Below are 22029 nucleotides of genomic sequence, written 5' to 3' on the forward strand. Positions count from 1 at the left end.
ATCAAGGGGTGTGAGACGGACTTCAGGCCACCTTGTGCTGGTGGCGGGGTGGGGTGGCATGACGATCGAAACCCTCTGCCTGAGTCAGGGGCTCTTAAACTTGCGCAGGCATCCGAATCACATGGAGGGCTGCTGATGCACAGGCTGCTCTCTCCCTCACCCCTGCCCCCAGAGTTTCTGATTCCGTAGGTCTGGAGTGGGCCTGAGATTTCCATTTCTCTTTTGCTCTTTTGTGGCTGAGTCAGGGGCCCCACTTTAAAAACGACTGGCCTAGAATTTTCGTGTTAAGTGCCAGTAATAAATATTTTAGCCTCTTAGCTATGCAGGATTTCAGTCACATATTCTTATTTGTCGCTTTTTACAACCCTTTTAGCATGTGCAGGCCACTCTTGGCTATAGATAAACAGGCAGGATGGAGAGGAGGGGTGGCGCAAGGAAGGTAGAGTCTCATTTACTGACTCCCAAGCGGTCCCTAGATGTTCTGTCCTCTGCTCCGTAGTGTATCTCCCTATGCCTTTGTTTTTTTTATTCTCTAAAACAGACATAATTTTAATGATTCTTACCATATGAGACTCTGACAAGACTTCAGTGAGCTAAGGCACAAAAAAACATTAACCACAATGTGTGGGACATACCTAGAATTATTCATTATTTACTATTAGCGTTAGTAGTGGTACTACCCACTACCGGCGACTCTTGATAGGCGGGGGAAGGACAGTGAAGGAGGAAGACCGACACAGATTCACTGCATCGCACGCTGAAAGCGCCAGGGTTTTGTTAGGGTTTCTTCTTAGGTTGTTCACGAAGAGGAATCTTTTGAACTGAAACTCATGCACACTGTGAATACCTCCCGGGACACCCTTGCTCAGCCTTTCCCTTGGCACACTTAGAAAATGGTGTGGTTTTTAAGCTGGCTGGTTCTCGGGCCCAGGACCCTGCCTAGGGGCAGGGGGGTTGGATAGCTAGGTATCTTAGCCCACCTGCAACTCATTTGCAGCTTACGCTTCAGCCCTATTTGTTGGGAAGCCTTGATTTAGGACCCAGCCTGTGCTGATACCAGATAGGATCTGGTTGCATTAGTAGTGAAACTATGCCTTTTTTTTGTAAATTGAAGTACAGTTGACATACAATAGTATATTTGTTTCAGGTATACAACATACTGATTTAACATTTGTATTCCTTATAATGTGACGGGCAGAGGAAACTATGCCTTTTAACCTCGTTTTGCCCGATGGTGTGAGTGAAAGAGAGAGCCACAGAGAAGCAAGCAAGCGAGTACTCCACATTTCCTGTGAGAAGTGTGCAGGGGAGAAGTGAGGTGCAGCTTTCACTCATGGCAGGGAGAACAGAAAGACGGCTGAGCGCCCGGGCATAGCTTCTCCATGCTGGTACCTGGGAGAGGCCACCTGGTGGCCCAGAGAGATTCAGCTTGTCTCTGGACACTGCTCATGAAAGCTGGCCATGCATAAGTAATACGAGGGCTCTCTCCCCTTTCCTTGTCTGATTACCCCTGGGGGGCATCCACTTTCTTGCTCACCTGTCCAGCTGCACGCTCTAATCGGTACCAGAACACAGAATAAGGACTTTGTTAGCTCACATTACAGATGCACAACAGTGCCCTGGGGCGATACTACGCCACCCTCCACTTGGGTTTCTGCTGACATTCAATGAAATATCCTTCCATCTCCTCCTTACCTTGCAAAACAAACTTCCTGTTTTGAACTTGGGCCAGACTGGAACAGCCCTGCTACACTTGTTAACACACTCAGACACACATTTCCTCCTCCGTATTTGTACAGCTTTTGGTCCCCTGGATACTAAACTGGCAAATTAAGAAAAAAAGGAAGTTCACATTTTAGAGTTAAGTGAAACCAGGGTTTCTGGTTTATTTCACCGTGTTTTGCCACAACCACCGTGCTAACTTTCCTCCTTCTTCACAGCAGAATGAAAGAGAGGAAAGGAAATCAGCTGACGCAGGAGCCCGAGTGAAATGGACGGGACCACCACGAACATGCGTTTCTCTTCTGCCCTTTAAGAGCCAGCGGCAGGTGAAGTTGCCAGAGAGCAATGGCTCTCTTTACTCCATGGAAGTTGTCCTCTCAGAAGCTGGGCTTTTTCCTTGTGACTTTTGGCTTTATTTGGGGTATGATGCTCCTGCATTTTACCATCCAGCAGCGAACTCAGCCTGAGAGCAGCTCCATGCTGCGTGAGCAGATCCTGGACCTCAGCAAGAGGTACATCAAGGCACTGGCAGAAGAAAATAGGAATGTGGTGGATGGACCATACGCTGGTGTCATGACAGCTTATGGTAAGTGCTGGGCTTCTGGGCTTCTTGATTGAACATGGTTTTGCCTCAAAAGGACCCTAGAGTCTCTCAGACTTGGTCTTGTCATGGATTGAGTGTGTCCCTTGCCACCGCCTCCATGGAGGTGAATTGCACACAGAGGGACACTTTCAGAAAGTTGAAGCAATGCCCTTTGGGAGGTTCTGAGCTCTTGTACACACTGACAGCCCCAGTAGCAATGGGGAAGAACAGTTAGCCTTCTATTGCTTGTATCTGCAGCTAGCTTTTCCTCCCTCAACACATTTCTGGATTGCATGATTTCATCTGGGAGTATGGTCAGGAAATGTAGAAAAATGTTCTCATTATCTTTCCCTAAACAAAACTTAATTAGAACTGGTAGACTGAGGTAAAGAGGCTGGGGAGGAATATTCTGTGGATGCCAAGAAACTCAGAGCCAATGTGTGCCTCCCTCTGCTAATGTGCAGGACATCAGGGCCGCGTGCTGGCTAATAGCTTTAACCTTTGACTTCTTCAGAGTTTATTGCTCTTATTTCTTGCCCTTGACTCTTAAGTGCTCTCGCTTTGAAAGAAATCTTTTTGTACTCGTTGCTTTTTTTTTTGTCAGGTGCCTTAAACCCTTTTTAAAATGAGGTTCGGTACAAAAAATATGCGTATGGGTATTTCACTTATTTTTCTTTTGGCAAAATTTATGCTTAATAGAGAAAAATTTGGAAGCTGAGACCAGCAAAAAATAATAAGAAAAAATAAAATCACGCAAAATACTATGCTAAGAAATAACCACAATTAACATTTCAATGTATATCTTTCTGATACTTTGTATATGCACATGAAATTACACTACACATGAAAAAGACACAAAGCATTTACAAACCCATATGTACATAAATACAAAACAAAAATTACAAATGAAATTTAGATCATACTGTGTTTTAGAGAAGCTACTTCCCAGCTCTACTGTGGTCACCGAGGATTAGAATGGACTTGATCTGTGGGGTGACCTGTTGCTGTTCAGTGACATGTCTAGTCTTTGAACGGAGAATTCAGTGGCCTCCAGGTTTCAGGCCCTGAGGTATGATATAGATGAGACACAAGAATGGGGCTGGGTGAGGAGGAAAATACTGGTTCCTGAAAATGTACAGCAACTGGTTAAAACATGAGTTCAAACACACGGAATCACACTTAATTATATATATATTCTTTTCTTTTTGAAAGGATCCGGGAAACTTGGTTAGTTTTTAACACGTATATATATCTTTTTGGCAAGGAGAAAATGGTGGTCTTTAGCATACAATGTGGAGATTCTCTTCCAGTGCCTACTGTTTGAATGATCACACTGTCTGCGTGTAATCTATTCCTTCATGGTTTGGCCATGCCTGTGCACGTTGGCTCCTAATATGGCTAAATACAGTGCCACTTTTTTTGATTTCATGGATTATTAAAAGGAAACTCCTTTTGGAAAGCCTATGTTGAAAAACAACTAAGCCATTTTTAGACAGTGCTTTTTTAAATTGCTAATTGACTTCAAACTTCTGTAATACAGGGTGGGACAAAACTAGGTTTACAGTTCTTTGTATGGAAAATAATATAATAATTCATAATAATACAAAAATAAACTGTTTCATGTACTCACACTGTAAACCTCCTTTTTCCCCACTCTGTATTTCCTGTCTATTATTAGCAAATCACCAGAAAAAATAAATGAAGAAAATTGTCATGATTGGTATTACCAGTGTGCAATAAGTAAGCATAACAAAACAGATGGCAGCTGGGGGGGCTGGTGTTATGGGGTGGAGGGATAGAGCAAAAAGGAACAAGGACTCAGGGACATGGACAACAGAGTGGTGATTGCAGGGGGCTTGGGAGCATAAGAGGGATAAATGGTAATGGAAAAATACAGTAAAAATAAATTGAAAAGAAAAAATAAAATAGATGCTGTTTTCAAGTGTCTGGTTTAGAGTATTCCATGTGGGAGTGCAAAGGGGGTGGTCCAGTACTGACTTCCTCCTTCTGCTTCTCTCAGTCTATCAAACGTTTTCCATGGGAAGGGAAGAAGCAAGGGATGGTAAAGGCAGACTTTCAGTTTCTCTGGTATTGACTTTTTTATTTCTTGTGTACTGCTAAATATCTCATAGGGCAGGCTTCTGCTACATTCTAAAGGATAGTGATCTGGTTTTAGCTTTTCATCCTCACAGAGATGCTATGGGGTTTGGAAAGTTACCAACCCCCCAGAGTAGTATGTTAAAATTTCAGCCATATTATATGCTTAGAATCATCAGACTTTGGAACTCAACAAACTTCAGAAACTATTTATTTTCTCTTCCTCCCTTTATAGATGACCCTTAGCAAAGTGATCTTTTTTTCCTTAAAAACAGCAGAGAAATAACCACACAGACACCATCAGCAAGTCTTAACTCACACTGCTATTTTTCTTTCATCTAATCAACTTGATATGTTAATCAGAATGGTCTTCAGAGCTGCGTTTCTGGAATTAATTGGACTGTGCGTGTGTGCTTGAGGCATTGGAATCATCATGTGGTGACAGCCTAAGTAAGCATCCTAGGTCGGCATCGGTGACACTGGGGGCTGGATAAGTCTTTGTTTTGGGGGCTGTTTGTGCCTGGTAGGATGTTTAGCACCATGTCTGGTGTCTCTACCCACTGGATACCAGGAGCACCTCCCCAGCGGTGACAGTCAAAATGTCTTAAGATATGGGGCCAAAGTGCCTCCCTTCCCACCCTGGAGAACCACTGCACTACGAGTGGAGACAGCAAACACTACCTAACGGCATCTTCTTCTGGAAGTTCTCAAGCAGATAACTGGTTTTTGTTCTTTAAAATGTGACAGCCTGTCTCCCTCCCTGGTTCCCAATTCTGGGCACCAACCGTGGGACTCAACAAGATGGTCCAGTGCACATCAAGCCCTGGAATCCTGGAGAGCCGTTTTGGTGATACTGCCAATCCTGTGAGGCACTGTAGCAGCCATAGACAAATCAGCAGGGAGGCGGCTCTGGCGGTTGATGTCCTGTGTCTGATGGAGGTGCAGAGACTGAAAGTTGGTTCAGTGGTTTAGCTGGCTGGTGGGGTGGGGAAGAGGATGTGTGAGTCATCAATTTGCAGTTTCTTCTTGTCCCACAGATGTAGACAGAGCGCCGCTGAGAATCTGCTCTGAAAGAGTGAAGAGCTGATCCTCTAGGGGTGGGATCTGTCTCTGGTTTGAATGAATCTAGTTAATAGACAAAAAACCCCCTTCCTCTTCCTAACCCCATATTGGTATTGTCAGAGGTTCCTAGTATGCTGTAAATGTTTTTTCTGCTGTGGCAGGTGTTTGAGGAGCTGTGGTGGCTGATTTCAGATTGTTACTGATTTATTGGAATCCCTGACTTGAAACCCTAGAGCAGCAGGGTTCAGTCAAATTCAGACCTTTGCCTGTTTGTGCAAATAAAATTTATTGCAAGCCAACCATTTGTTTATAATAACTGTAATAACTGAGAACCACGATAACACCAGAGTTTATTTCACATAACACCTAAAACATGCTGACTCCATCTTTCGGCAGGGACCTTAGTCCCTTGTAAAACACTCATCTGATTATGTTTGACCTTGACTCAGTAATTTCCCAGGACTCGCATGATCTAAGGCATGGTCAGTAAACTGTGGCTCCCTGTTTTTGTGTGGCCGTGTCTTGGAACTCAGCATACCCCCTTTTGATGTGTTGTCTGTCTGCTTTTGAGCTACAATGGCAGAGCTGAGTAGCTGCCCCTGAGATAGCAGAGCCTAAGACATTTGCCATCTGATGTTTTGACAGAAATCTCAGTCTCTGCTCTAGATAGTCCCTGGTCAGGTTTTCTACCCACAGGACATTGTGTGCTGTCCTCAAGACTCTTTCATCTTTGCGTTTGCATTCACTCAAGGCATCTTCGGGAGGCACACATCCAAATGCTACATTTCTCAGTCCTCTGGGAATGCTTCTGGGCAGCATGTTGAGAGTTGAGTACCTGGGCTTTGGAGCCATCCAGTTTGGCTTTGCCTCCTCATGGCTGTGTGGGCTGGGCCCTGGTGGCACAGACTACTGTGGAGCGGGATACCGCTTTGTGCCTGGCCGGGTGAGTGTGAAGCATGAACAGGGTGCTGCGTATCAGGTGCCTGACGTGCAGTTGCTGTTTGTTGTTTGTCTGACCGGGCCTCAAACGACAGAACTTTTAAATAGTATCTTCCCTTCCCCATCCTTTTTGGTGATTTGAAAAGAGACTCATGAACTTCCTTTGGGATTTGGTAATTCAAAAGTGGTGCCTGGAAGATATCCCGGGCAGCCTGTGTGGAACAGTTGGAGCATTCATTCTTGGGGTGTGGCGGGCATTTCTGTGGGCTGCTCTGTCACTCCCTCCCGAGAGGAGTGTGTGGAGCCAGAGCTCCCTGCAGCTCAGCCTCAACTGCATCTCCCAGGCCAGCATGGCAGGGCCACGCCTGTCAGCGCCTTCGCCGGAATTGCATCATGAATGGTGTCACTCACCCCAGTCAATGCCGTTCTTGTTTCTGAGGAGAATCGATTTCTTTCTCTGATGGCCTGACCCAAATTCTCATTCTCAGTTATCACCTCTTATCTAACAGGCCTGGCCCACGTGTTTTCTCTGAGTAACAGGAATGGAAGCCTGGGGTGATGAGAGATCCTCCCCGCCACGGATCTTTCTCACCTGCCTGTTTCTCTGGGTGCTGGGATGCTCTGCTCTGGACTGCTCACCAGCTCGGGCGAAAGCAGCTGTGGGCCCTCAGTTTCTCTGACACCCCTCTCTCCACCAATATCCCGTTTTCCTGCTGCTTGGCTTCCCTTGACCTCCAGGTCTCCGCACCTGCCCTGCCTTCCCTCCTGTCTCCTGGTTTCCTGAATTTCTTGGGCCTAGACTGTCCCCTGGATTGGCGCTCATTCTTCAAGCCTGGCCCTAGGGAAATGTCTGTGCCATGGGCTCGTGTATGGCAGTGCCATCTAAGCATTGTGCGCACAGCTGGAAAGTGGCGGACAAGGTCCCTGTCTTCTGAAGGCTGTGTTGATATTGGAGAAAAATAATAAACAAGAGAATGTCAGATAGTAATAAATTCCGAGAAGAAAAATGACACAGGGAGCCCTGACTGGGGAGGCTCAGGGGGTTGGGCGTCATCCCACAAAATGAAAGGTCACGGGTTCAGTTTCCCATCGGGGCACGTGCCTGGGTTGCAGGTTTGGCCCTGGTTGGCGTGCGTACAAGAGGCACCTGATCGACATTTCTCATACCGATGTTTTTCTCCCTCTCTCCCTCCCTTCCCCTCTCTCTAAAAATAAATAAAATATTTTTTTAAAAAGGAAAATGACACAGGGAGATGTGGTTTTGTTTATGGAGTTTAAAGTGAAAGTGCGTTTATTAGTGAAGCAGTGAGACAAAGAGACTACTCCAGCAGAGCAGCTAAGATGTGCTTTTTTTTTTTTTTTTTTTTTTTAAGTACTTGAGGAGCTACTTTGGATGAGAAGATCAAGGAAGGCCTCTCCCAGGAAGTGTCTTGTTAGCTCAAGTTACAACAAGGAGCTACTGGGCAGGAAGGGAAGAGGGAGGTTGAGGCAGAGCCAGCCAGGCAGAAGGCAGGGTGTATGCCAGGCCCTGAGGCCCACATGTGCTCTCCGGGGCAGAACAGGCTGCTGCAGCTGGAGCAGAGTGAGCGGGGAGCCCCCCCGGAAGGTGCTGTTGGCTGAGAAGCAGGGAGAGGGCAGCAGGCAGGTGGCCCTGTGGCCGTGGTTCTCAGTCTGATGGGAAGGGGAAGGAGGTGAGGGGAATGGGTGTCTTTGTGGGTGAGATAGGGCGTTAGCCTGGCCCTGTTATCTACTGTCACTTCCTTGGGGGGTAGGGAGGATAGGGAGGAAGTAAGTTCTTGTTTCCTTAAGGAAGTGAAGAACCAGGGTCAGGCTTTTGGGTGCCCGGTCAGGAGCAGTGGTGTAGTAGCTGCTTTGGGCTTCAGGTGGCCCTTGTTGGCCAGGGGTGCCCTCTTCTGAGACATGAACACCATTTTCAGTGTTAATGTGCTCAAAAGCCAGTGGAGGCCCCCTCGGTGACGGGGGCATGGCTGCCTGAGGTGGCCCTGGAAAGGCAGCCCCTGCCCTGAGTTGAAGACCTAGGTAACCTTGTGAGAGTCGACAACAACTTTTGCGTGTGATTCATTCCACCTCTCCTATGAAAAAGTACGAGGAAAACCTAATTTGGATTTTAGACATAGAGACCTGTAAAGGGTTTTTCACTTTTTCTTTTTCGCCTCTGTTACACAACTATGAAGAGACTGTTTTGGAGGGCGGGGGCACTGTGGAAAACCACCATCACCGAAGCAGAAATTCTCTGCCCTGAGGGCAATGCACTGTCCGTGGAGTGAAGGTGGCAGGACCATGTGCTCTGTCTGAGACCCTGCTGAGCCCATGGTGATGTGGCTGGTGTGACTAAGGAAAGGGCTTTCTGCTTCAAGAGGCTTGGAACCTACAAAATGGGCCTCTCTGGGCTTGGAGCTTCTCCAGCGATGCTGTGGTTGAGGCCCGCCCAGCAGCCCACGTACACCAGGACGAGCACACGAGCGCCCCCAGTGAGTCTGGAAGACTGAGGGGGGGGGGCTCCCAGGGTTAGGTGGGAGTGCAGTCAGAGCGGGGGTCTCTGGGAGGAGATGGAACCTCGTCTTTCTACACCTTTTGTCACCTAGATTTCTCTCTCATGCCACACCACTTCAGGTGTGCTCCTTGTCCTGACCTGAGAGGGGAAAGCACGTGTGAGGGCCCCAAAGCAGGCTCCCTCGTCTGGCCTGGTGGCCATAGCCCCTCCTTCCTGGCTCTGTCTTGGTGTCCTCCCTGTTAGAACTGCTTGGGCAGGCCTCTCGCCACTGCACCACCCCAGAGAGCCGCTCACCCTGCTCATGTCGTCAGCCTTGGCACGCACTGTCTTCTAGGACCAGCTGTTGGGTCTGGCTAAGCGTTTTTCTGTCTTTGAGCCTCTGCATCAGCTCTTGTCTCCACCTACAAGTCTTCTCTCCGACGGCTTGCTCCCTGCTCTCCTGTTCAGTCTCGGAAGCAGGGGCCGGCCTCTACTCCATTCTCACTCCTCTCAACACTTAAACTGCTCAGCAGCACGTATTTATTGTACTTTATCATCTCTCTCCCTCACTTAGAACACAAGCCCACAGAAAATAGGGGTTTTTGTCTATTTTGTTCCCTAGGGCTTAGCACATGCCTGGCACATAGTAGGGACTGTGAGTGATTAGCAGCCCAACCTGAAGACTCTGTGGGTGGTACAGCTACAGTTAGGGCTACTTTGAAAATCAGTGTAATGTTTTTAGTGAGACAGGAAGTGAGAAGAGATTCCCTGTGGATTCCATGCCCAAGAGATTCCAAGTAGCTATTATGTGTAATCCTGTCCTAGGGAACCATTGTTTATTCTGGAAGGCAGTGAGAGAGTGTTTACCTGTGGCTTGTGGAAGGGGTCCTCAACTAGTTATGTGACCATGGGCCAGTCACTGATGTTTTGAGAGCCTGCTTCCTCTTATAAAATAGAAGATTATAATGTTACTTACTTCATAGGATTCTTGGAAGGATTACATGTGACTGAGCTTGTTAGAGCCCTGAGATTCATAAAGAGCCTTCGTTACGGGGAGTTACCACTAACCCTGGCCTGCACGTACCTGCATCTGTGACCACCCAACCAAAATTGCCCGTAAACCTGACAATGTTTATTCGCTTGAATGCAGGCCTTCAGGAACCTCTTTATGTAGCTGTCCTTAGCATTTCCCGGAGGGCTGAGGCCCAACCAGACACCCTCTCCTACACAAGGACAGGCTCGTCCTCTGGAAGCACCGGCTGCTTTGAGAAGAGCAGTGCTGGGCGCCACGCCGCCCGGGGTTGGGACCTGCTGCCCTGGCCCCTAGAGAGAGGGCATTGGGCTCCTCACTGGGCCCCTTTCTAAAGGTGTGTTAGTGCCACATTTTAGAAATAGGAGGTGTGATTGTTATTGCCTTGTTGGGAAGAGAAGGCTCTCCTCTCCACCGGGCTGTGGGATAGCTCACTTGGTCTCTGGAGGGGGGCTGACGGGTCACATCAGGGGGACAATTTCTATATGGATGGTGAGCCAGGGAACACACCCTGGAGTCAGGTTGGTGACCTTGGGCAACAGTGGGCTTGACCTCTTAGAATCTGAGTTCTTTTCTATAAAAAAGCAAAAATGTTTGACTCCTACTCTGTGTAGCTGGCTAGGTAGGAAAATTGAGAGAAAGGCTCAAGAATGTCATTCTGGATATTTACAGGTTCCATAAAGCACCTGATATCATTAACAGGCATAGATGTGTTCTTTTCTCAGATTCTGCTGTCTGGAAAGTTTCTTAAAATGCCAGTGACTCCCCCATGCACCCCCTCAGGAATAGCATTCACCGCTAGGTGTAAGTTGGAGTCAGAACTTAAATCCACACTTAAACCCTAACCCGGGAGAGAGTGTTGGTCAGTGATACCGAGCATCTGAGCTGCCCGTCACTCTGTGATGGTCAGCAACTCCCTTTTGTGCCCTGGTGTAGCTGTCTGCGACCAGCACAGGGGAAGGTCCCACGCGAGCTCGGGTGCAGGCAAGCCGCCCACTGAGATAAGGCAGTGGGCGTCAGTGACTGAGATGTTTCAGGGTGGGAGGGTGTCTTCTTACCTGGCATCAGGGCACTTGTGGCCAGTGTCTTTGAGTTCTGAGGGTAGAAGTCACTGTACTGTGTATCTCAAAATAGCATTGAATGCCTTTGTGATGTGAGAGTAACGTGCGTGCTGATGTAAAGTTGAGCCTTATGTGGAATATAAAGCTGTCACAAGCCCTGGGACTCTGGAGGCATGTCACCGGGGTGGGCATGTCTCTTCTCGCAGTATGAAAGGAAAAAAGTTTATAACTTAAGCAGCTGCTGGAATCACTGTTTCGGGCAGTCCGACACGAAAGGCTCTGTCAGTGAGACGCACGAGGGCAAAGTGGCCCAGGTCTGTCTTTGTGTCCTTGCACATAAGATAAAAAAGAAAGTGCTCCTGACCCCAGACCCAGACGAGTTTTGATTTCATTCCAGGCCGTTTTAAATGCAGAGAGAGAGAGATGTGTGTGTGTGCTCACTTTTAAAAATTGGGGTATTTCACATACAGCTCTTTAATTTATCTTTGTTGTATTTCCTCGCGCCATTAGATATTTCTGGTGACCAACGCTTTTTCTTTCTCACCCACCCATTCAATAAATACTTGTTGATCTCCTGGTATTAGTAGCTAGTGGTGGTGACAAGCAGATGACAAGACAGACCTGCTCTCTGCCTTCCTCGAGTTTCCAGTCTAGCAATTTGTTCTACCTCATGAAGAAAGAGACATAATGTACTTCAGTCTTGTTTGGGTGTTTGGGACGTTTCCAGCTTTTATCTATAGCAAATAACACTATATTCTCTTTTATAACTAACTCTGCTTTGAACATCTATGTATTAATGAATGGAGTATATTTTGGTTGTTATTGTAACTGCATTCTCTTTCTGTGGAAAGGTCACTTTAAAATTAATTTAAAAATACATAACTGATGAAACTTCACATGCCTGGCAGTCGATGGGAACGAGAAGTTGGGGCTAATTCTTTTTTCATTAACACCTTCCTTTCTCGTGAACACCCTGTGTTTGCTGGTTTCTCTGGAGCCCAGCAGTGAAGCCGCGCTGTCGTTCCCGCTCTGCCTCTTGGGGAGCGGCCATGGTGAAGAGGGATTTTCATTAGAAGCAAGCTCCGATGTAAATGATTGTTGGCAGTTCAGATGGAAGTCCTCGCTCACAGCAAGTCTGTGCCAGTGAATCATGGCGGCCGCACCTTAAACGTGGTTCTCAACCATGGCTGTGCCAGAGTCCTTGACGTGTGGGTTGGTTCTGCAGGTTCTCTGTGGGGGCCCTGAGGAAGGGCTGGGTAGCTCAGACTCCACAGGAGAATCCGCGGGACAGCAGGACGGACAGCAGGATGGACAGCCTCTGCCTTAGAAACATGTCCCAGCGGAGTGGGGTGGGGCCAGCGTAGGCCCCAAGCACAGGCTTTCTCGATAACCTCTCAAATATTGATTGACTTAATGATCTGGGAAACCAGGGGTCACCACGCATTCTCACAGCTTTAGCCAACAGACCCATACAGCTTTTCCACTAGCAAGACCCCTCTCTCCACTGAGATGCCGTCTCCTTGGACTCCAGCTGGGAGGAAACTATAGCTGGCAGTGGGACCTCCTTGGCTGTGCTGCTCAAGGACGTGGCAGCGTCTTCCAGCCCCTCTTACCCCTAATGCTGAGATAAGGGAGATCTCACGCTTTCTAGCACGACGGAAGCCAAAGCTTACTTTCCCCAGACGGACATTTTAAATGTTTTCAGATCTCACCTTTGTCATGTACAGCAATTTTTAGGAACACAGAATTTTGTAGTAATGTTGGGATTAAATTTTTACTGTTAAAGCTTTGAAACACAAACAAAATTTTAAAAGCCTCTTAGTAATTGAAAATTGTAATGCTGCTGAGGACACACTTTACTGTTATAATAACTATAAAACATAGTGATAAATATAAAAAGTATTAAACCGGAATTTGGAAGGATATTTTCACCCTCATTTTTATTAAACTCTATAGAAATTATTCTTGGGTGTATAGTCTTATTGGATATATGGGTTAACACTAAAGATTAAGACTAAAACAAAAACACTCTGGCATCAGTTTAAAATTGCTGTAAGACTGTAACAGCTTTTAAATAAAACTGTTTGTAGGTTTAACTGTAAAATACAAGGGTGAGAAATAACTTCATCACCTGGAAATGTATGATTTATGTGGCCTTATCGTGGGAAGACGGTCCATTCACTCATGCCCTGTGCCCCACACACGTACCGGGTACTGTAATGTGCCAGGCTCCGTGCCAGTCGGTAAGGGTGCAGAGATGGGCTTGGCATCGTTTTGCCCATGTGTCATTGGTAGTATCTTTTATTTCGTGTGGGACTGTCGTGAAATAGTGACTCAAACAGACGCTTGAGTTGAAAATGAACTTTTCTTCTTTTCATGTAAGGAGAGGACAAATGCCTACCCAGGTGACATACCTTAGAGAGTCCAAAGTTTTTGATAGTCTTACATCTCATTCTCATTGTAAGGCAGAAGGGCAGATTTAAAAAGTATTTTTAGTGCTGGAGTTGCTTAAAAAGCAGTGGCATCAGCAGTTGTTGCGGGTGGTTGCAATATGGTTTAGCATGGCGGAAGGCCAGAGGTTAATCCCTGGTGAGCGTGTTCGGAAGCAGCAGGGCAGCGGTGCTTGCTGGACGGCAGGTCCGTGGTGGTTCTTTAGAGGCAGTGTCGTGTGGTAGGTGGGAGCCTTCGGCCCTGGAACCAGGCTGTGGGTTTGAAGCCCAGGTCTGCAGTCACCTGGAGCAAATTACTTAACCTCCTCCTCCTTGTGCTGTGGTTTATGAGTCTATAAAATGGGAGTGGGACCCAGAGCACAGTCACCATAGTGTCAGGGCAGGAGCGACTGAGGTAATTCATGAGAAGGAAGGGCTGAGGGTGGTAGCTGACACGGTAAGTGGTGGTGGTGGTGGCGTGGCTGCAGTGGTTAGTGGTAGTGCTGGGGTGGAACATCTGCCATTATTTATACCATATCAGAGTCGCAAAAGGTCAGCCACAGCTAGAGGTAAGTCACACTTACTGGTGGGCTGCAATTTAAGAATGAGGAAGAATATCTTCTGATTGCTGATGTGACAACTGTACCCTAACTAAGGCGTGCACCACTGATAACCGTGGGTCGGGGCCTCTGTCCAGTAGTCCCAGTGCCCGTTACCATTACACAAGGTCACCAACCCTGGTGTGTCTGTCCGTCAGCTCTCAGGGCGGGAAGGCTGACTTCCCGCATGGAACTGCCCACTGTGCTTGTAGCATGCCTCCGGTGCCTCAGCAAGCAAGCGGAAGTCGACATCAGCCAAGTTCAGTGAGTGGCTTCTTGTGTTTCCACCCCCTACCCCATAATCGCGTCGTCAGAGTTCTCTCTCGGTATCTCCACAGAGGAGCACAGGGAAGAAAAGGGTTGAGAGAATGTGCCTAATTCAGTGGTTCTCAAATGGGAGATATTTTGCCCCCAAGGGACTCTGGCAACGTCTGGAGACATTTTTGGTTGTCACAAAGGAGGTATTGCTGCCATGATTTAGTGGTTAGAGCCCAGAGGTGCTGCCACACACCCTACAGTGTGCAGGCCAGCCCCACACGACAAAGAATTATCTGGCTGACAGTGTTGATAAAGTTGAAGTTGAGAAACCCTGAGTTAACCCAAACCATAGGGCCAGGCTTCTGTGCCTGGCTAACTAGTGGGAAGTAGTTACATGCCATTTACACAGGGACTCCCTGGCTGGCAGTACAGGCAGAGGCTGGAGGTGGGGGAGCTTGCTATCTTTTGTCAGGGGAGGGGTTTCTCTATACTGAGTGCAGCCATCTCTCCGTGGCACCAGTGTCCCCTCTGTGTGGCTGGCCTCTGGCAATCTTCAGAACACCGGAGAACCAGTCGCTGCCTTAGATTCAGTGTAAAAGCAGAGCTGGTGGCTGACTCCCGCTGACCATGCCAGCTATTGACGTGCCCGGGACAGACTGTGAGTCATGTGGATGGCAGGGGTGGGGGTGCCCGCAGCCTTGTAGGAGAGTGATCTTGCGACTCAGATAAAGTGGTAAAGCTTTGTGTCACCCAGGGGGACGTTTCTTTAGGAAGGGCCGAAACATATTCCAGAGGACAGTTTTATTTTTTATTTATATGTGTGTGTGTGTGTACACACACACACACACACACACATGACAGGCAGTTATGTAGTGCCTATTATATACCAGGAAGTGTTTAAAATATTTTATAAATGTTAACCCATTAGACCCTCATAACTTCCCCAGAGGCAGGCTTATTATTATCCCTCGTTTACAGACAAGGAGACAGGAGTGGAGAGCGAGGACTCAAACCTAGGAAGTTCGGCTCTGAAGTTTGGCTCCAAAGTCTGGGCTGTTAACCACTATGCTGTGGATGAAACTGAGTTTCATTTCATACTTGGTTTTCTTTTTCTGCCTTGGTTCTTGACTTTTGACTGGTCCCAGTGAGGCATCAGGGAACTAGGCAGGCCTGAATCAAATGTTCATTCTGACTTAACCTCCGTAACCACAAACAAGTTACTTCATGTCTGTGAACTTCAGTTCTCCCATCTATAAAATGAAGTCATACCTACCTCCTGGAGAATATGGACATATAATGGGACTTCATATATATATATATATGCGAGTTTGCTCTGTTCCCAGCAGAATGGAAGGGAGCAGCTTCCCATTTGTCTCAGTTCAGGACTTTGCTATATCCTGCTACCCACACAGTGTACTGCCCCCTGGCCCACTCCCAGTTCATAATGAGTCTGGATTCTGTCCACCTGGATGACCATCCCGTTGTCCTTCTGCCTTTTCCACATGTGCAAGTCAGTGTGTCTCTCTTTGATTGTGAGTTTCCAGAGGAGAAGGGCTATGTTCATCTGTGTGTGTGTGTGTGTGTGCTGGTATATGCGTGAGGATGGCACATCCGGAGGAAAGCGTATGACCCCTTGACCCACAGCCAGATGTGTAAGAAGGGGTGTCAACTCTTAAATGTAAGCACCGTGAGAGGACATCCCCGACGTCTAGAACAGTGCCTGGCACATAGTAGTTGATGATAGATATTCTTGAACGAATGAATGCCTCTGGTCTTTGAGTATTTTTCTAAATCGGATTATAGTTAACTGAGTATAGCATGCCTGGAAATGTGGAACTGTGGCTTTTATTATTACTGTATGTAAGTAACCAAGAGATATAAAGACTTTGCAAAAAAACCACTTGGAGCATACTGGAGTACGGGGCACTAAAAATAACAACAGACTGATCCAGAAGCTACTTTGGGACTTTGGGGTTGTCATTCTGTGCCTCAGTAACCTTCGTGCTGTAAAGAGGAGGAATTTCTAAATAGAGTGCTTTGGTAGGATGCTGAGTAACAGTGAGCATTCCCTATCAGCCCAGTAGCTAGAAACAATTTTATGTTATTTATGCTTGCCTTGCATCACAGAATAGGCCATGTTGTTTTGTACTTTCTGGCCCAGGGAACAGAGTGGAGGGTAGACCTTCAGCAGTGACACGGGAGGGATTTGGTCATCTTTGAGCTACAGTGTGTTAGGACAGGTCTTAGGCAGTACCTTTCGACTGCCACTCTTTGTTCTCAATGTCAGAGAGAGAGAGAGAGAGCGTGTGCATTGAACACATACACAGGGGCCAAAGAATTTTAAAACTATGTGCATTTTATTTTACAGATCTAAAGAAAACTCTCGCCGTGTTGCTGGATAATATTCTGCAGCGCATTGGCAAGTTAGAGTCGAAGGTGGACACCCTGGTGGTCAACGGCACAGGAGCGAACTCGACCAACTCCACCACAGCTGTTCCCAGCTTGGTAGCACTTGAGAAAATTAATGTGGCAGGTAAGAAGGGCAGTCCTATAGCTCAGCATGGAGCCACACCTTGATTTGAACTGGGAAAAGAATAAAGAAGCACAGTGTTCTTTTTAATAGGATATAAATCCCACAAACTTGGTATGGCCCCTGTAAAGCTACATTTAAATTTATTTTTTTATGAATAACAGATGTTAAAATGCTTTTATAGTCACCTCATGGTGTGTGATATCTGGTGGTTTCTGTGACATATTTTACATAATGAGCTCCTGGAATTCACTTTTAATGAGAAGATTCATAGCACGGATGAATGAAGTGTAGAGGTTATCTGGGAAGCTCATGCCAGTTAGAGGTTCTTCCTCCTCCCCATTTTCATCAGACAATTTCAGAAGTTTGTTACATACGATGGATTCCCTCTTCTGAGCTGCCATTACAGAAGGTGCCTCCTGGGTGCATGTGGAAAATTCAGTTCTGGAAATGGCACTTAGGAAGTAACTGCCCCGGCCTGATCCTGGGCAGATTCTCTAGCCACTCATGGTGCCACCGTGCATTTCACTGGGTTTCATTTGGCCCCTTCTTGAGACTGCAGTCTTGTATGAGAGAAGAGAAACGGGTTAAACACAAAATCCAAATCATAACACAGCGTGTACTGTCCACAGCTCATTGGACCCTCATCACACTGCCCTGGGGCTGGCCTCTGGGTCTTTGTGGTTGAGTCAGGGCTCACTCTTGTTAGGGTGACCGCTGTCCTTTCCTGGGGACTCAGGACAAAGCAAAGAGCTGGAGGGTTAGGGTTAGGTGCTCTGGGGAGTGGTTGTGAATAGACATCCTGTACTCCTGGTGGGTGGTATCCAAACTCTAGTTAGTGGGTAAAGTGAGTAGCTGAGGTACTTTTGAAATTTTTAAAATCTAGTTTAGCATGCAACTTGTTGGCTTGCTTCTCTCTCCCCCTCTCACAGACTTACTTGGGAGCAATCCCTTTCCTTTCCCCCTCCAGTGTCAAAACATTTAATCATTTTACATCATGCAAGCTTGTTGTATTACCTGTTTGTTATGTTCTTTGCCCTTTCACCAGTTTCAAATTGCAGAATATACTTCTAATAATCCAAAGTAGCCAACCAAAGATTTTAAAAATAACTTTTAATTACAACACAGAGGCAGTGTCATCTAGGCCATAAATCCTGTCTTCCCTGCAGTTCCCAACAGCTTCTGTAATTAGACAAGAAAACCTCCCACTGTGTTGAGCTGCTTATTAATAAACAGAACCCATGCCTCTCCAGTTCCCACTCCTCCAGCCCTTTCCCGGTAGGAAACGCTAATGAAAAGCTCCCATCCGATTTCACGGCAGCTCTGCATTCTCTTAATTCTGGAGGTGGTGCAGGACACCTTGCCTCTAACATTGTGGCTCCCATTGCCTCTGCCCTGTAGGAACCATGTAGACACGTCTGCTGTCATTCTGCTCCCTGATAAGGGATCATGCTGCCTCTGGCTGTCCTGTTTGTGAGCCAGGCTCGCAGGGAAACTTCTCTTTCTGGGTTCCACATCCCGGGGCACAGAATGGTGGGTAGACCTTCAGCAGTGACAAGGGAGGGATTTGGTGGCTGTTTCTTTCAAATGAGATCCAGCGCCGTGTATTGAGCTAGTTTACTCAGTTAACAGATATCTCTTCAGCATATTCTCTAAGCCATTGGTTCTGAGGTGGGCTCCTTTAGTTATATACCATGGGTCCTGTGTTTTCACTAATATTTAAAGAACCAAAGTATTTTGCTTTATTTTTTTCCTTTGGGGGAAATGAGGGAAAATTTAGAGTTAGGCCTTTAATAATTAATCTCATCTTGCTCCTTTGTATTTTTCGTGTGTGTGATACCCTTCATGCCTTTGTGATTTTTACTGGCCAGTTAGGAAAATAGCACAGACTGTGATCACTGTAAGTGGCAGTCACTGTGGACGACTTTTTGCAGGAAGGTGAGCTTTGAAGGTAGGAAGGATCGAGACATAGGGCCCTCATGGAGGAGGTACAGATTAGAAATGGGTTGTGACGCAGAAAGGTGCTTAGAAGGAAGGAGAGGAAAGTAACAACTAACAACTGTCCACTAATACCAGTCACTGTTCCTGACTCTTGGAGCCACGTGATTTTATTTAATCCTCTGCACATCTCTGAGAAGTAAGTGGTTTCACAACTTTTAGTGAGCTGAAGTATTTGGGAGAGGGGGACCTTTGGTGCCATAGTCCCCTGAGCTCAGCCTCAGACCTCCTAGCAGCACCTGGAGAAGACATTGTGAGTCTGTCTTTGAAAGACGGTGAAGGCACTGTCTCTCTTGCTTGTATTTGTAAATCATCACAAATGGATGCGTCTGGGGAAATGTGCTATCATGTTCTTAGAGGTTCGTAAAGAACTGACAGTATAGCCTGTTTAATAAGGAAGTTTTTTACGTCTGAGTGTCTCATCATTGGTTGACCTGTGTACTTTAAAAAAATAAAAAGGAATGGCAGCTTGTCCCCCAGTGTGCATGCTGCGTGTGCGTCCCTTCCCTGGATACCGTGCTGGACACGGTGGGTATAGATGCGAAAAGGAGAGTGGGGCACCCTCCCTTTTTCCCCCACAGGTTGAAGCGTCCTTGGTATCTTTTAAAATAATCGACATAAAGTTTTTGTCTGTCTTATCTGTAGATTAGGGTATGAAAAAGAAGGACAAGAACCTAAAGTTCATAGGTTCATAGTCTTGGTTCAGTATCAGTCCCCCAGTGCTTTCGTGCCCTCTCACTGATCTGTGGCCACACAGGCGGTCCTCACAGCCCTCTTGTCAAAGCAGGAATAATAGGTCTTGAGCTGTGAGAGAATTCATTTTTATAGGGTTCCAATCCTAGTTGAGTGAAGTTTTTCATTCTCACTTTCTGCATTAAGACATTTGGTAATTGCTCAGAAATGTTCTCCCTGGTGTGTCTTTACTGCTTACTCTGGTGTCTTATTGCTCATGATGTTTCTGATTGCTTACTGTTACGTCTTATTGCTTGTTGATATATCTTCTGGCTGGCTGTAAACTGCCTCTAAATTGGATACCACGCAGTTGAAGCAGGGCTTCTTAAATTTATTTTCTTTTTGGGACATTTGTGTGTACGAGTGTGTGTCCCCTTTCCTTTTCTGTTTTCCTTTTCCTTTTGTGTTCGATGTGGCTTCTATCCAAAACGGCTTTTCCTTCCAAATTTATCACTCTTGGGCTTTTTATTATGTGAAAGTGAATGTTCCCCTGGAGAAACTTAGGTGAAAACGAACCTTATTAAAATCTAGAATCATATTGAACTGCATTTTGAGCTCTTATTTATTTTGTTGAAGAGGAGGGTGAATCAAAGGAATGGAAAAAACAGGTATTTAAAAATCCCCACCCTTCAATCAATCACCATTTCTCTAGGTCTTCTCCCTGAAAGAACTTGTGTGTGCCTTGTCAAAAATTATCTACTTTCAGAATGATACCTTGTGGGATTTTTTTGAAAACACCAATTCTGCTTTTCTCCAGATTTGTGATCTGAGATTATGAAGCAGAGCGAACAGTATTGGGTCTGTGGCTCTTTGCCTTGTACCGAACATGGGGGAAGGTACAAAGTGTGGATGTGTGATAATGAAAATGCTCGTCTCCTGAGGATTGACAACACCCTTGTTTGTCCTTGTTTTGCCCAGAGTGTCTTGTTCAAAGCCACCCTGTTGAAGGTACTCAATAAATCCTGCTCACGTGGTTGGGATTATCTGGATGGGGAGAGCATTTGCTTTACTGCTATAGGGGTTTCTTATAGTTTCTTTTCTCCATTTATGCTCATGGGGATTTGCACTGGAAATAGTGTTTGGTATCTCATTTCCCTTTTCTCAGATCTCAGCAGACACCACCTAGGAAGCAGAACTTTCTTTCTGTCTGGCATAACTGAGCTCCCACAGATGATTCTGTACCTGTGGAGCCTTCAGAGGAAGTGATAGTTACAACTCCAGATTATAATATTTGGGGGGAAGGGCCCACATTGTACAGCTGTGTACTGTGGGCGAGAGGAAAGGGAAGCATGGGTGTGTGCATGGGTGCATTTATTTATACTCAAAAACCAGTTGTTGCCATTCAACATCAGCTGAATAACAGGTTGTCCAGCATCGACAGTTCTTTAAAAGGCACAGCATAATGCTAACAGCCCCTTTGTATTTTGACCACTTACAATTGCAAGAAAGGCAATCACAAAATCAAAGATGCAGGAATAATTCCAGTGGCTGTTTCCTGATATTTAGTCCAAATTGCACATTATGCAGTTTTTCATTTTGCAAACATACTTGCAACATGCAGTATGTTCTGGTATTTGGGTTTAAAGTGCAGTATATTTGAACTTAGATGCTCTTCTCAATGAATTTCAAAATTTGAAAATGAAAAATGTTTCTGCCGAGTTCCAGGGCTTATGTTTGAAAGCACAGTTCCCCACTTCGTGCTGCTAATGGACATTGAAATTAAGTTGCATCTGTGCGGTACAGCCCACATTGTCAGTTGTGCTGGAGTAGCACTCGAAGGCTCCAAGTTCCCCTTCCCCTGCAGCGGCTCAGCAGGTAGCTTTTCCAGGATCAGATATTGGCCAGTCAGTGGCTCCCCAGATGCTGGCAAGAGACAGGAGAGAGATGGGAGATGAGGGTGCTTTCTTACAGATTGAAGCGAGAAACACATGTGTTCCTGCTGTCTCTCTGTCACTTCTGTTTCATTCTTTGCAAAGACAACAGTAAATACTCAGTTACATGTCAGAAACAGTTCTTTTAATACCTTCACCAAAAGATGTATGTCCTTATTGGTGTGGTTTTCACTTGGTGTGGTCGTGGGCCTTTTGATTTTTATGATGGAGGAGGAGAAGAACAGGAGAAGGAAGAGGGGAAAAATACAGTTCAGGAAAATTGATGCTGACCTTTGAGCCTGTGAATTTATAGCACTAAATCTCAAGATGATTTTGCCCCTCTAGGCGACACTTGGAAGTGTCTGGAGACATTTTTGGTTGTCACAACTGAGGAGATACCATTGACACCTGTAGATAGAGACCAGGGATGCTGCTAGACATCCCACAGTGCACAGGACAGCTCCACAGCGGAGCGTTATCTAGCCCCAAATGTCAATTGTGCTGTAGTTAAGAACCCTGATCTTACAAGGTATTGTTGGAATCTGGAATTACCGCTTAGATGATCAGTGCAGAAAGATGCCTGAGACGCTGAGGTTTCCTGATAGGCCTGCGAGACCTAAAGTC

At 46.3% G+C, this 22029-nt stretch overlaps 1 protein-coding gene across 9 annotated transcripts in view; it reads left to right on the top strand.

Annotated features, from left to right (window-relative positions):
• Window positions 1–22029, top strand: part of MGAT5 (alpha-1,6-mannosylglycoprotein 6-beta-N-acetylglucosaminyltransferase) — a 335766-nt gene that overhangs the window by 121454 nt on the left and 192283 nt on the right. For 7 of the 9 annotated variants that reach the window (XM_053918609.2, XM_053918606.2, XM_053918605.2 and 4 more), the window contains 2 exons: window positions 1941–2308; window positions 16643–16807. In XM_053918609.2, the coding sequence (XP_053774584.1) occupies window positions 2068–2308; window positions 16643–16807 (406 nt within the window). In that variant the 5' untranslated portion in view covers window positions 1941–2067. The remainder of the gene's footprint in view (window positions 1–1940; window positions 2309–16642; window positions 16808–22029) is intronic. The other 2 variants (XM_053918607.2, XM_053918604.2) reach the window with 1 other exon arrangement.

This window comes from Desmodus rotundus, chromosome 2 (genome assembly GCF_022682495.2).
Source record: "Desmodus rotundus isolate HL8 chromosome 2, HLdesRot8A.1, whole genome shotgun sequence".
Lineage (NCBI taxonomy): Eukaryota > Metazoa > Chordata > Mammalia > Chiroptera > Phyllostomidae > Desmodus > Desmodus rotundus.